This window comes from Phoca vitulina, unplaced genomic scaffold (genome assembly GCF_004348235.1).
Source record: "Phoca vitulina isolate PV1807 unplaced genomic scaffold, GSC_HSeal_1.0 scaffold52, whole genome shotgun sequence".
Lineage (NCBI taxonomy): Eukaryota > Metazoa > Chordata > Mammalia > Carnivora > Phocidae > Phoca > Phoca vitulina.
This window is the reverse complement of record NW_022589755.1, coordinates 5,247,970-5,263,622: the sequence shown is the minus strand read 5'-3', so window position 1 is coordinate 5,263,622 and position 15,653 is coordinate 5,247,970. Positions and strand designations below refer to the sequence as shown.

Genomic DNA, 15,653 nt, shown 5'->3' with positions numbered 1-15,653 from the left:
ACTGTTTTCAGTGTACAATTAGTGGAATTAAGTGCATTCACATTGGGCAACCATCACCATCATCCATTCCCTAGATGGATGAAATTCTGTACCCATTAAATATTAATTGTCCATCCACTCCTCCAACCGCCCAACCCCTTGGTAACCACTACATATTACTCTTTTTTTTGTGGTAAAAAAAAAAACAACATAAAATTTACCATCTTAAATATTTTTAAGTGTGTGGTACAGTAGTGTTAACTACATGCACATCATTAAGCTCTAGGAAATCTTCATCATGCGGAACTGAAACTCTACCTACTGAGAAGCAGCTTCCTACTTCCCCTCCCCTAGAGCCCCCTCTACCTTCTGTTTTAAGAATTTGATTACTTTAGATACTTGGTATAACTGGAATCATGCAGTATTTGTCTTTTGGTGATGGCTTATTTCAATTAGTGTAATGTCTTCAACACTTGATATTCTTGATAATTGCTTTTATTATTTTAGCCAATGTGGTGGCCTTTCAGTGGCCCAGCACTGGAGTCTTTACTCACATTTCCTTGACAACTACTGATGTTACCCACCTTTCTATATGCCTATGGGCCCTTTGAATATTGCTTTTTTATTGGGTTGTCTGCCTTTTTTTTTTACTGATTTTCGGAAGATCCTTATGTATTCTTATTATACTGCAGATGAATCCTTTGTTAGATACATGTATTGAGAAATATCTACTCCTGCCAGAGAGTTACATTTAGAAATAGATTTACTTTTAAAAATAATACATGACACCTCCCCCCCAAAAAAGAGAAAAGAAAACAAAAGACAATATATGTTCAAACGTTGATATCTCCCTCCATCCTGAGATAAACTTAACACATAAGGATATACTTAACAATGCCAATGATGCATTTTTTCCCACTGAACAATGTGCCCAATGAATATTATCCCCCATTTTACAGAGGAAGGAACACAGGAAGGCATGGGGAGGTGAAGTGGCTTGCCTGATGTTTGAACACAGGAATCTGTGACTTTCAGCCACCCCAAGGAGTGTCACATTCCCATTTATAAACTTTGGCTCAGAGGGCTGTCAACTTCTAAGGAATCAGAGTCTGACATACATTTCTTCAGAGATGTCCTGTCCAGGCTCCAGTCAGAGCTGGCCTTCCTGGAGGCAGGGGGCGGGTTGGGGTCGTCATTTCTGGATCTTGATCTCTGCATACTCATGGGTCTCCTGGTCCTGAAAGTTGTGTGGCTTCAGCCCGTGGAAGCTGAGGCTGGCGTAGTGGAGCTCCTGCTCCTTCTCAGATGGGGAGGTGGCCCCAGCTGGGGGCAAGGGGTCTGAGAGGCTGTCTGACCAGGGTTTGCTCAGGTGATCCTGAGTGGAATGAAGGAAAGGCACTGGAGCTGGCCTTTGAGTCTGGACAAGGGAAGTGGGGGCTGGGGGGCACTTACCCATTTATCCACTTCATGCCCATTTCCTGAGCATCCATCCATCCATCCATTCATTCACTCATTCATTCATTTGTATCTTTAACACATTTTCATCATAATGGCATTGAATCCTTACAACTCCCCCCACTCCCCTGTGGCTAATATAACTGTTATCCCCATTTTACAGATATGAAAACAGAGTAAGCAAGGTCAAGAAACTCTTCAGCACACATGACCTCTGACCTCAGACAACCTGTCAGGGCAAGGAGACTGTGTCAAATTGTCACACATACATACACAGACACGCAAATGATCTAATTGCAATTTGTGATCTGATGCACAGAAGCAGCACTCACCCAGGGGCTCCCAGGGTGCTGGGGACAGGCCTGTGATTATTACAGGGAGGCGTGACGACAGTCTGCCTGCACAGGGCAGGGGAATATTTAAACTGGAGCATGAAAAGTGATTAGGGGTCTGGCCAATGCAAATGCGGAGGGTCAGAGGAAATCATGCATGCAAAGGCACAAAGTCACAGAGAACGAGCCCTGCCGGGGGATAAGGAGCTAATTTTGTAGGCAGGGGCAGGAAGTGGGCTGAGGACTTGGCAAGGGACAGGTCACAGAACACCGGGCCAAGGAAACCGGACTACATGTCTGATACGGTAGCTCCTAGCCACGTGTGGCTGCTGAGCACGTGAAACACGGCAATTCTGAGCAGAGGTGTACCACGAGTATGAAATAAACCCTGGATTTCAAAGGCTTAGTGTGAAAAGAAGAAGAAAACGAAGGAAGAATGCAGACTATCTCATTAGTAATCTGTACATTGATTCTTGATGATATGATGGTGAAATAATATTTTGAATATATTGGGTTAAATAATATATTACATTAAAATTGATCTCATGCTTCTTTCTACTTTTTAAATGTGGCCATTAGTAAATTTTAAGCTATGTATGTGGCTCACATTATCTTTCTGTTGAACCATGCTGATCTAGGCAGTGGGGAGAAAGCACAGGGGTTGCAGGTGTTTGGGGAATTTCTTGCCCAAATCTTGGGAGGAGAGGTGGAGAGGTGGAGTCGTGGAGGTGAGGCCAGTGGCCCAGGAGGGAGACAGTGAGGGCTCAGCAGAGAAGGGGCTAAATGGAAAAAAAAGCTTTGCTAAAAAGGGAAATGGGTGGGACGTGGCCCATCATGGCTCTGGTGGTTGGAGGAGAGGGGAGAGGAAAAGGTGGCTCTGGGGTCTCTGAGTTGAGTGCAGCCAGAAATCCTGGGGAGGACCAAATTTTGGGGGTTGGTGAGGGACTCATCTTTTGGCATGCTGAGTGAGCTGCCCCACGGTCCATCCCAGGAGAGGTGTCCAGGTGGGACGCCAGATAGAAAGAGAGGCCCTGGCCACTCACCTGGGAGATGGTATTCAAGGCCGGATGGACGCCATCCCTGCACGCTGCTTTCTGGTTGGATTTCTGCCTGTAGGTCTTCACTCTGAGGGGAGAGATCAGGGCCTTTCAGCCTGGCTGCTCGCTGCTGGGAGCCTGGAAGGATGACTGACTGAGGCAGGGCATGAAGGCTGATGTTTGGCTGCAGACACCAGGAGGAGAACGCATGCTCCCTCCTCCCTGACAGAGGGAACCCCTTGTGGGGAAGAGACCACTCCCGGCCTCCATGTCAGGAGGCTAGATTCCTGATGCCTCTTGGACGAATTGTACTCTTCTCTGGCTGCATCACCTCGCCAGGTTTCTTCAGCTCTGGGCTTTGAGTTTGGGAGATTCTTTGAGTCCCCTCCCTGCCCAACCTCATGAGGCCTTCACCCAAACCAGGGCCACCACTCACGCGAAGAAGATGATAAGGCAGAGACAGAGAGCAAGCAGGGCTGTGACTCCAGCTCCCCAGATGGCCCCCTGAATCACACCTGTCCTGGGCCCTGGTCTCCCTGCAGGTAAGAGACCTGGGGTAAACTCCAGTCCTGCCAAGCTGGCACCTGAGCATCCAGCCTTCTGGAATCCATGACGAGGGGTGTGCCCACTTCTACCCAGGACTGGCTCCTTTGTCCCCCACCCCTCTCCGTGATCCCAGCCTCCTGTTTCCCTGGCCCCTTCCTCAACCCCTCCCCCGCCAACCTACAGATGACTCTGACCTCTAGTGCCCCTTTGTCTGAGTCAGAGCCACTTCTCTCCTCAACGTCTTCTAGGGTCCTGGTTCATGCGCCCCCTCCCCTGGGCATCACCCTTCATACCTCCCTGACCTGGCAGCACCAGGATAGCCATGCTCTGTTTCCCGTGGGCGTTCCGGGCCTCGCAGCTGAGTCTGAGGCCGGAGCCCAGCGGCCCGCTGAGGCTCAGGGAGCTGTTGGCCCAGGGCCCCTCAGAGCTGGAGGTGATGGTCCAGGAGGCGTTGCTGTTGTTCCCTTCCAGCAGCCCCTCCCCCAGCCGCCAGCGCAGGGTGGGGGCCGGCTGGGCTTGGGAGGAACAGCTGCAGTGCAGCCCCTCGCCCTCCCAGGAGCAGGAGGGAGCAAACAGCTTCGGGGGGTCTGTGGGAAGACAACAGAGTATCAGAGGAAGACCCCTCCCCAGGGCCCAAGCATCCTTCCCCCCAGGTGTGTTCCAACTCACTCTTCACAAGGAGGCTCAGGGATGCTTCCAGGGACCCCAACAGGTGCTGAGCTCTGCAGACGTATCTCCCATGGTCCCCCAGTTCCACCCGGGGCAACTCCAGGACCCCAGGATTTGAGGGTTGTGAGGGCTGCAGGGTCAGGCTACCCCGGGTCCAGCTCACCCTAGCAGAAGGGTTGCTGTCGTCGATGCAGACCAGGTGCAGGGGCTGGCCCTCCTGGACTGGGAGAGACGAACCGTTGCCCAGAGCCTCAAGTCCTGGAAAGACAGAAAGAAAGCTAAGCCCTGGCCCTCACTAGGGGTGTTCTCTGTCTCTCTGTCTCTTTCTCTGTCTCTCTTTTCCTCACATCATGTAAATCTGTTTCTTCTCTTCCACCGCATGATCATTCGGTCAGCCGAAGGGGACAGGGCTGAGAGCACGCACCACAGCCTTTGCAAGAGGCCCGGGTGCGTTCTGTCTTCCACTAAGTTCACTAAGGCCCATCTAATTTAGTTGTGTCTGAGAGTCCACAGTCTTGTGAGCGAGACACCCAGAATCAGGTGTCATCAAGCAGCATGATGTGTTTTGTGATGGGGGTACAGTGTGCTCGGGGAACCCTGAGGATGGGAGTTCAGTGCGATTGTCAGGTCAGGGAGGGCTTCCTGGAGGAGGAGAGGCTTTTTAAAGTGGAGCATGAGAGGGTCCAGGAGCTGGCATGGAAGGACATTGCTGGAGGCAGGCACAGAAAGTGCAGCTATAGCTAGGGTGTGAAACGGCCCTGCATGCTCAGGGAAGAACAGATAGTCTGTAAGCCTTGAGCGAATGTGTATGTTTGGGAGTGTTGACATATGATGCTACTGAGGACTCAAAAATAATAACAGATTGGGGAAAGACAGAGGTATGAAAGGAAATATTGATGCATGTAACTGGTTTACTGGTATGTGTTTAACAACCAACTCATTGGGGAGGGGAGGGAAAAAATTTCTGATTTGCCAATTTCCTTGGCATAAATACTTCCTTCTTGGCCAATTTCAAGCACCCAACTAAATGTCACTGAACGCAGAATTGGGAAAACATGGACACAATTGGCTCTTGCCAGCCAGTGAGAGCCAATTCCAGTACGCCACTGAATGCAAGACCTCCCCTCAAAAAACCATGTTTTTGTCTAACAAAGTCACCATATACTAAGTCAAAAGGCCATTATTAGGCTGGAAATAAATCCCTTCAACTAACACACAGCTGACTTCTTTAATGTAAAAAGAGCTTCTTCAAATCATTAAGAAAAAGTCCACAAAGAAATACAAACGATTCTTAAACATAATGAAAGATACACAACCTGTTTACAAAATGGTAATTCAAGGTAAAAGGACAGTGAATTCACTTAAGATATCAGCAAGGATGAAAATGTTCAGCGGGTTGGGATTATAAACAGAACAACTTCCATGCAGCGTGATTTGGCAGTAGCTGTAGAGATCACAAACCTACCCTTTGATTTCGGACTTTTCTAGAAAAATTATCTTACAGACACATGCACACATATGGGGAATGTTTATACAAGTTATTTGTTGCAGTATTATTTGCCTTAACAAAAATCTGGAAACTCCATGGCTTTCCACCAATGGGGACTCATTAAGTAGTTTACAGTATAATATACTTCTAATTGGAAGACCATGGAATCTTCAGAAAGAACGAAGAAGTTTTCCTATGTACGCATGGAGACAGTAATGTACCAACGTCACTTACTTAGTTGGGACAAATGCGTCATGGCAGTATTAAGACTTTTAAAGACAAGGAAAGCTAGACGAGGGCTTTATGGAAACTCTCTGTACAATGTAAACCTAAAATTACTCCACCATGAAAAATTTATTAAAAAATAATAGCTAAGTGAGGGGCACCTGAGTGACTCAGCCGGTTAAGTGACCAACTCTTGATTTAGGCTGAGGTCTTGATCTCAGGGTCCTGGGATCAAGCCAAGCCCTGTGTCATAGGGCTCCGGGCTCAGTGGGGAATCTGCCTGAAGATTCTCTCTCTCCCTCTCCCTCCACCTCTCCCCCAGCTCCAAAGCATGTGTGTGTGCGCGCGCACGTGTGCTCTCTTTAAAATAAATAAATAAATCTTTTTAAAAAATGATAGCTAAGTGAAATAAGTCAGCTGGAAGAAAGACAAATACCAGGTGATTTCACGCATATGGGGAAATTAAGAAACGAAACAAACAAGCAAAGGCAAAAGAGAGGGAGAGAGAAATCAAGAAACAGACTCTTAACTATACAGAACAAACTGATGGTTACTGGAAGGGAAGGAGTGAGGAATGGGGAATCGGGTAAAGGGGACTGAGGAGGGCACTTGTGATGAGCACCAGGTGATGGATGGAAGTGATGAATCACGATATTGTATACTTGAAACTAATATTGCACTGTACGGTCACTAACTGGAATTTGAATTAAAACTTAAAAAAATAATAAAGGCGCAGAGTGTGTATACTGCATGGTGTGTACATATGTGTGTGTCTTTAAACGCAGATGCGTAGATTATATTTGGAGAAATAACCAAGAGGGGAGGTACACAGGTGCTGAACGTTATTTTATTCTTACTCAGTTTTGCTGGGGACTGGACTGTGTTCCCTTCAAGATCATATGTCCAAGCCCTAACCTCCAATATGGTGGTATTTGGAGGTATTTAGATGGGTCTTTGGGAGGTGATTAGGGTTAGGTGAGGTCATGAGAGTAGGGGCCTCGGGATGGTATTAGCGCTCTTTTTTTTTTAAGATTTTATTTATTTATTTGTCAGAGAGAGAGAGAGAGAGAGCACACAAGCAGGGGAAGCAACAGGCAGAGGGAGAAGCAGGCTCCTCGTTGAGCAAGGAGCCAGATTCAGGACTCGAACTCAGGACCCTGGGATCATGACCTGAGCCAAAGGCAGACAGACACTTAACAGACTGAGCCACCCAGGCGTCCCTGGATTAGTGCTCTTATAAGAAGAGATACCAAAGAACTCTCTCTCTTAGTTGTGTGAGAAAAAACACCACCAGAAACCAGCTGTTTACCAGGGAGTGATCTCTCACCGGGAGCCACATTGGCTGGACCCTTGACGTTGGACCTGCCTCCAGAAATATGAGGAATAAATGTCTGATGCTTAAGCCCCTCAGTCTGTGGTATTTTGTTATGGCAGCCTGAGCAGACCAAGATACATTTTATGCTTACTGTTTTAAACAACAACATTATAATGTGGAAGAGAATTGCAGGAGTGGGCAGGGTCCAGATCTGAGGGGAATGGGGCAAGGTTTGGGAGGGGAACATAGCTGGGGCACTGGGGACGGCCACCCCATCAGGCTTGGAGGTCATGCAATACCCTTGAGAGCAGGGTCAGTGGTGGGCAGAAGCCAGTTTGTACGCTGAGGAGCCAGTGGGGTGCCCCCCACCTCTGCTGTCCCCACACCTGATCTGAGCCTTTCTCCCACCTGACTTCTGAAACCCCAGCTCTGCTCTGAAGGGCGGAGACAGACGCTGCTTGCACCACAGCCCAAGAGGAAAGGTTGTACCCTACCTGTTCCTTCTCTTCGGAACACACTGATGGTCAGGTTCTGGGGTGCATCTGACAGATAGACATAATTGTTTTCAGAGGCAGGAAGGTGGATGTTGGCCCTTTTCTCCCAGAAACTTCAGAAATGAGAAAGGTGTGGTGTCGGGTGTTTTCTTTCCTTCCTCCCCAGGATTCTAGACCCTGCCTCCCTCTCCCCAACACCCACCGCCCTCAGGGACCCTGGCGTTCTGGCCTGGCACTCACAGGACACGTTGAGCGGGATGGTCCTCTCCACGCTCATACCAGCTCCGGGGAGGGTCACTCGACAGGTAAGGTTGGTGCCGTGGTCCTGGGGCCTCGGGGTGAGGGTGAGCACGGAGGAGTGGGGAGTCTTGGAGCCCCTGGAGGTGAGGGCGACCCCGATCCAGGAGAAGGTGGGGGGTGTCCCGCTCTCACAGGCCCATGGCACACTACAGGTAATGTTCTTGGGGTGGCCAGATTCTAGGGGCCCCTGGATGTGGATGTCAGGGATCTGTGTCAGAGCTGAGGAGGAGAGAGACAGAGATCCTGGAGTGGGACCCTGAGTGTGCCCCTGGAAGCAGCCTCTACCCCAGGCCAGCCGTCTCCTCCCCAGCCAGGATGGAGATCAGGGGGTCCCTTCCCAGCCCTGCCCCAGGAGCCCTCAGGATCCATGCATGGGACATGTGTCCTCTCCTTGACCCCGTTCCTTACCCGTCACACGCACGGAGAGCTGGTTCTGTAGGTAATTATATTTCACATAAGACCCTCTCTCCACCCTAAAGAAGTATGTCCTCGAGTCCCTTCTCTGTGCATCTCTGATGTCCAGGGAGCAGTTGTAGTCCCGGGGGTTCCCGAGGAGGTGGAATCGGCCCTGGGTCTCCTCCTGCACTTCTTGATCGGGGTTGTTGGTGGCCACTAGAACATCCTGGCTGTGATCACTCCCTTCCTGGAACCAGTAGCCATAAGCTGGGTCATCGTCAGTGTATCCTTGTTGCGGGTRGGAGAATTTGCAGGGCACATGCACACACAGGCCCTCCTGCACCTTCACRGTCTCCGGCACTTGCAGCTGGAACATTGAACGCTGAGCCAGGGACCCTGTGGGGAATCGAAGGTCAGCAGYAGCCCCYGCCCRCCTGCCCCGCCCCCGGCCCACTCACCTGCCCACAGCAGGGGCAGAAAAAGCGGTGGCAGCATCTTTGAGATGGAAGATGTGTGGGCTTCCTGTGGGTGAAGAAGTGGAGAGCAGTGGAGGAGGGTTGTGGGGGGCCCACGGGAAGCTGGGGAGGAGCACAAGGCCTTGTGGTTCTCAGAAGAGGAACTGCAGCTGTGGAGTTCATGCCCTCTCTACACAGAGCCAGCCACACCCCCTGGCCACAGACCAGGGAGACCCACCCCGGGAGGAGAGACCAGGAGCAGACCCTGTGTCCTGTCCCCCATCTCTGCGCTTCCTTCCAGCACCTGAGCCTGGACCGGGGCGTGCGTCTTGCCCATTAGGCCTCAAATTTGCTAGAGGCCTGTCCTGATGGGGAGGGGCACAGCAGAGGCGTCTGAGAATGCCGTGGCATGAGAGGGGCGTAGGTGGGGGTGCTGGAGTCCTGCTGTCCAGGCTGTGGCGTCACTGGTGCTCTCCATTTGCTCTGGGGAAGTGGTCACTTCCTGGCCTGGGCCAAGTTAGCCGCTGTGGTGTCTCGACCTACGGTTCTTGAACAGGGGTGTTTGCCTGCCTCCCCACAAAGGGGAAATTTGTCAGTGTCTGGACACATTTGATCATCATGGCTTGGGAGGAGGGTGTGTCTGGCATCTAGTGGGTTGAGACTAAGGATGCTTCTAAACATCCTCCGATGCACAGGATGGCTCACACTGCAAAAAATCATGCAGCTCCAGGGTTCAACAGTGCTGAGGTTGAGAGAGCCCAGTCTAGAGCTGAGGGGCAGTCATTTCTTCCAGATATGGGGTCTTGGAGGTTCTGTGTGGGTGTCCAGCCCGTGAAAGATGAGGAAGGGTCTTGGGTACAGAGTGGACGTCAGCTCTGTGTTAGGGCTGGAGGCAAAGAGGAGATACACCGGACCCATTTCATGCCCTTGAGATGCCTGGTAGAGACCATGAGGGAGGAAACAGGCTGGGGCCATGGGGCTGGAGGCTCTGTTGGGTGCTTTGGGACACAGTGAGCAGAGTGGACATGGCCTGCACTCTCAGGGGACAGGAAGGAAGATTCCCAGCTATAGGACCCTGCCATGGGCCCAAGGTCAATGCAGAGGCAAACTCGGGCTGAGCAGTGGGAAAAGCTCTTTGCACCTTTCTGCTGTGGTCCCCTTGCTCACATAACAGGAGGCACTTCGCCATGCCCTCAGGGGCCTCCAGGTCTTGTCTCCTGCCCTGCCGCGTAGTCATCCTGCACCGCCCGGAGCTGTTACCCACAGGCAGTGCGGACGCCTAACTGCCTTCCCGATGCTGTGCCGCTCCTTGCCACCAGCTCTCTGACTTCTCTCATGGGGAGACCGACTTGTCCATTCGACCACACTCACTGGACACCACCTGTGAGTCCAGTGCTGTGCTGGGGCTGGGGCTGGGGCTGGGAGGTGAACAGGCAGACTCTGACCCCAAGGAGCCCCCAGTCCTGCCTGGTTGGGCTCTTGTGGGACGAGGTGCAGGGAGTGTTCAAATGCCCCCTATGGATGGCTCAGGGAGACTGCATTGAAGAGGGGATCTTCAGATGCTGTCGTTCCCCCTGTCCTTCTCATATTGTCTTGTCCCATGTCTCTCATCCCCAGGACCTCTGTGCCCCAGCCACATGCTGGATAGGCCCCAGGCCCTTCCCTTGAGGCCCCGTCACCTCTAGGATCCAGGATCCCGAGCCCAGGCACCAACATATCTCTGTCCTGGCAACAACAACACAGAAGACAGAGTGGGTCTGTGTCACTGGGAATGCCTGAAGCTGAACCTGAGAATAAAGTTGAGCCTGAGGTCGCCCCTGTCCCTTCTACCATCCTCTCTCATACCTGCCGGGGGGAGCATCCCAGAGACCAGCTTCCTGAAACTCACTCTGCATGGAGAGGCAGGGAGACCCAGGCGCCCCGCAGGTGCCACGAGCTGCAGGTGGATCCCCCTCTGTCTCCAGCCCCTACCCAAGACAGCTGCAGGACCCTGGACAGCGAGGGCTGGGAGCAGCTCAGGGTGTGGCCCTCCGAGACCGTTCAGTGGCCTTCTCTTCACCCCTTGGTAAAGCCACCTCACTATGCCCTGTGCCCTCACATGGCCTTTCCTCTGTGCCATACCTGGAGAGGGAGGAGGCAAGGGTGGGAGGGAGAGGGATCACTCTCTTTCTCTTCCTCTTCTTATAAGCCCACCCATCTTAGGATTCCACCTTTTTGATCTGATTTAATTTTAGTTATCTCTGAAAATACAATCACATTGGGGGTTGAGGCTCCAGCATATGAATTTGGGGGGCATAATTCAGTCTACAACATTCAGGTTCTATGGGGCCCCCATGTTTCATCCTTGTCCTCCTTGTAGGCAGTTTCATATCCCTCACATGCAAAGAAAGCAAGTCATATAAATAATTATATTCTGCATTTCCACTTTCCATTTGAAAGAAATATGTCCCAGCCTCCATCCTCCTGGTGTCAATGATGCTCAAAGCACAGTTATATTTCCCAGGGTCTCCGAGGAGGTGGAAACATCCCTGAGTCACAACCTGCAGTACATGGTCTAGATGGGTCGTGGCCATTGGAGCATCCTTACCAGGCTTGTCCCTGTTTTGGAACCAGTAGCCACAAGCAGGTGTGGAATTGTTCCAGCCATCCCGAGGGTAGGAGATGGTACTGGGTGTGGGGATGCACAGCTCTCTCATGTCATCACAAACTTGTTTGTTCGCTTCCAGCTTGAAATCCGGATGCTCAGTCTGGGACCCTGGGCGTGAGAGTCTCTGCCTCAGCCACCCTCTCCTACCTGCTCACCCCTGGACAGCAGGGTTGGCTGCAGCTCTGGGAAGGGATGAGCCAAGCCCATTGCTGGGATTTTCTCTTTCAAGGAATCATGAGCTGTGGGACCAAGAGGAAGTTCTGACAGGAAGGTGAGTGACATTGAGGTGTGTGCACAGAACAGGAACCTCAGACCTGTTCTGTATTAGAGCTAGGCTGTCTTGAGAGATTGTGCTCATTTCCCATTTTTCAGAAGGGGCTGCTGAAGTTCAGACAAGGCAATGGACATGCCCTAAGCACAGGGGAAGGCAAGACCTGCTCCCTGTCTCCACACCGCCTGCCCATGTCCTGACCCTGCTCTCCGCATTAGGGACCAAGGCCCTCCTGGGCAGGTATCAGGGAGTTGTACTATTCCTGCTGGGGATTAGTTCTGGAGTGGCCCAAGTAGGAGTTAAAGGCAGAAGAATATGGAAGAACCCCAAGTAAGTTGAAGGGAGATGTTTTCCATTCATTCGTTTATTTAACAAAACAGAGTGAACACACTCACTGTGTTGGGGGCTGGAACTGAGACCTGACCTCACTTTTCCCTGCTTAGCGGGGTGGTCCCTAGGCAATTCCAGGATTTCATGACAGGAGCCAGAACCAGGAAGAGCAGGCTACATAGGGGTTTTCTTCCAGGTTTTCATTGGGTCCACATCTCTATTTTGAGAGGACAAGATCCACCCATCTCCTTGGCCATGTCTCCCACCTTCCTCCATCACCACATAAGGGCAGGGCCAGTGCAGTGCCCAGTACAAATACTTGAATAAATGGATGAAGCCTTTTCCAAACGCCCCTGGCAATTCACAGTGCAAAACCCCTCCTGATCTAGCATTCTACGGCAGAATTTTTCTTACATATGCTTTTGCTTCGGGCAACGCCTCCTCCTGTCAAGCTTCACATGTGGGGCTGTTCTCTTGCTTTTCACACACTCTCAGCGTCCGGAGCTGCCTGACATCGTGCAGAGTCCTGGCTAGTCTGTGGTTGGAGGAGCAATTTGTGTTTAGTATGACTGTAGGAAATGGGCGTGTATCAGTGTGCAATTAGGTTTTGTTAAAAATACCCCATGTAGCCCGTCCTCTCTCTTTGCAGAGGTTCCTGGAATGCTACTTTTAAACAACCTCCCATCCAGTGCTGAGCAAACCAAAACAGAGCCTGCCCTGAAACCTCAACACAGCAAGAGAGGACGAAGGAGTGTGTTCTTGACTGCTGAGACCATCCTCCTGTGGGAATCCGCAGAGGCAGAAATGCAGGCTGTGGCCACCAGATGGCAGTAATGATTCCTCAAATTCCTGCGGTTAAACTAAAAGGCTAAAGGAATTAGTTGAAAGGTCATCTGGGATTTTCATGATTCCCAGGAAGTCGTCCAGTTAACTGAGGGAACCGTGTTAGTGTGAGCATTAGTGTCAGTTAATTACGGTGCTAAACGCTTTACCTGTAATACATCCTTTGAGCCTCATGTAGAGCCATTGAGGTCTATAGTAATGATCCCTTTCCATTTTACGAGCGATGATGAGGTTCATAGATGTGATAATCTTTCCTTTTCTTTCCTTTTTTTTTTTTAGACAGATCTGTTGAGGTGCAATTGCTGTACAAAAAATGGCACATATTTAATGTATGCAATTTGATGAGTTTGAACTTACGCATTGCACTTGTAAAATCGTGACCACAATCCTGGTTATAAACACGCCCACCACCTCTCAAAGTTTCCCGGGGCCTCTATGCTTTTTATTGGTTTTTGTTTTGTTATGTTTTGTTTGTTGTTATTGTAGTCAGAAAACTTAACGTGAGGTCTACCCCCTTAACAAGTTTGTTAAATGCAGAATACAGTACTGGTAACTATAGGCTCTGTGTGATACCGAGGATCTCACAATTGATCCATCTTGCATAACCTGAATCTTTATACCTTCTGACCAACAGCTCCCCGTTCCCCTTCCCTCCAGACCCTGGCAACCACCACAATACTCTCTGCTTCTCTGAGCTAAACCTATTTAGATACTTCATTTAAGTAGAATCGTGGAGCATTTGTCCTTCTGCGATTGGCTTATCCCATTTAGCATAAGGCCTTAACACAAAATGCGTAAGGGAGTGCTTCAGGTTGTGAAACCATCTGCACGAGCATATGGAAGTATAAAACTCACTGGGAATGCCAGGTACACAGACAAATATGGAACACGGTAACCCTGTAATGGTGGTGTATGAATCACTTAATTTTAGTATAAAAGTGAAAAGACTAAAGTGTCAAGAATAACTGTGACTAAAACAATTTGTTAATGGATACTTAGAAAAGATGTAAATTGTGACATCAAAAACACAAAGTGTTGAGGGGTTGAAGTGTAGAGTTTTGTATGCGATTAAGTTGGGATCAGGGTATGACAGACTGTTACAAAATTGAGATATTTCATGATGTTGCTTTCTGGAGAGCAGATCAAGCTCCTGCTGGAGCCAGATTTAAATCTCATCTTCCTGTCACTAAAGCATCTCTTTTTAACTGTACATTCCAAACCCGCAAATGGAAAATATATAGTGAGGGACACAATGTGGATTATTTAACGTGGAATAATTATTTATTTATTTTTATTTATTTGACAGAGAGAGACACAGTGAGAGAGGGAACACAAGCAGGGGGAGTGGGAGAGGGAGAAGCAGGCTTCCTGCCGAGCAGGGAGCCCAATGTGGGACTTGATCCCAGGATCCTGGGATCATGACCTGAGCTGAAGGCAGTCTGAGCCACCCAGGTGCCCCTAATGTGGAGTAATTATTGACTTGACCACCAGGTCTGAGGCTCCTGTCTTATATGTCTCTGGCTCTGAGTCTCCCCACGTTTTTCCCAAAGATTTAATTAATTAATTAATTTAGAGTGCGAGCCAGGGGAGGGGCAGAGGGGGAAGGAGAGAGAGAATCTCAAGCAGACTCCCTACTGAGTGCAGAGCCCAACTCTGGGCTCAATCTCACAACCCAGAGATCATGACCTGAGATGAAATCAAGAGTCAGACACTTAACTGACTGAGCCACCCAGGAGCCCCTCTGAGTCCCCTTTTTTATTCAGGACATAATTTTACCTGGCTTTAGGTGTGGCTGGTTCCAGGGTTCATATGACAGAGGCCCTATACTCTCTTTGCTTTTTTTTTTTTGGTCGTGTGGTTGCTGATTTTACTCAGCCTGGCTTTTGTTCTCAAATTCACAAAGGTCGGAGCTGTGATGTCCACTCTGCACATGAGGACACTGAAGCCTACAGAGATCAGGTAATTTTCTGGCAGAAACGGGTCTGTGCACTTCTCCACCGCCCCCACGGCGCCCCCTGGCGACCCCTGGCGGCGGCGCATCTCTCTCAACGTTCCTTGCCCCGTCAGGGCGCCCTCTGCAGCTCACCCAGAGAGTTACGCGGATCCCTGCACCAGCCGCGTCCTCCCTCCATTCCTCTATTTCAACCCATCCGCTTCCACACCAGCTGCGCCCTGACACCCAGTTCCCACCCTGCTACTCCGAAGCCAATCTCTCTGACAGTCTCGCTGCACAGGAATGATAAAAGGCAAAGAATTATTACTATTATCACTGTTGTTATTACCCACGTTATTGTTAATGTTGTTATTTTCCCATTCCACTCCTTTCTTCTCTGGGAGCTGATGGTGGGGGGGGGCGGGTTCTGCCTCCTATCCTCTCTATCCAGTTCTCATGGCGCCCCCATGAGGATGTAGACCAAGATCAGGGTTGCTGCGATTGACAACTTCGTGGCTCCCCCTGGTGGTCAGATGCACTTGGGGTGATAGGTTTGCCCACACAGGGCCCCAGGGACCAGGCTAGGCGTCGTCAGGGTTCCGCCTGGTTTACAGTTCCACAAAGATCCCAGGTTAGCATTCCCTGTGGTCTCCAGGCCTGGTGAGCAGGAAGGAGTGGATGTTTCCTAGTGTCTATTCTGGCTGCCCCAACAGAACCTTGCCCTGGGAGGGGCTGTGACATTTTGCTGTTTTGATAAAAAGGTACGAAGCTGGACTCTAGAAAAAGAATAAGGGCTCCTTGGGACTGCTCCTCAGGCTGCCACCTGCCCCCAGGTGAGCTCTGGGGTTGGCTTAAGGGAATGAGAGTGAGTCTCTGGAGCCCGAAGTATGTTCCAAGCCTGCAGTTGTCTCCTGAGGGTAAGGCCCTCCTGAGGGTC

The 15,653-nt window shown here is 50.4% G+C and overlaps 1 protein-coding gene across 1 annotated transcript; it reads right to left on the bottom strand.

Moving 5' to 3' along the window:
- Window positions 1-506: 506 nt before the first annotated feature.
- On the bottom strand, window positions 507-8,747 carry LOC116621946 (myeloid cell surface antigen CD33-like). The gene is made up of 7 exons (XM_032387984.1): window positions 8,696-8,747; window positions 8,250-8,633; window positions 7,782-8,060; window positions 7,542-7,589; window positions 3,240-3,339; window positions 2,810-2,891; window positions 507-1,354 (listed from the first exon to the last, which is right to left on the bottom strand). Exons 1-7 carry the CDS (start codon window positions 8,730-8,732, stop codon window positions 1,172-1,174), a joined length of 1,113 nt encoding a protein of 370 aa, XP_032243875.1. The 5' UTR covers window positions 8,733-8,747; the 3' UTR covers window positions 507-1,171.
- Between the last annotated feature and the right edge of the window lie 6,906 nt (window positions 8,748-15,653).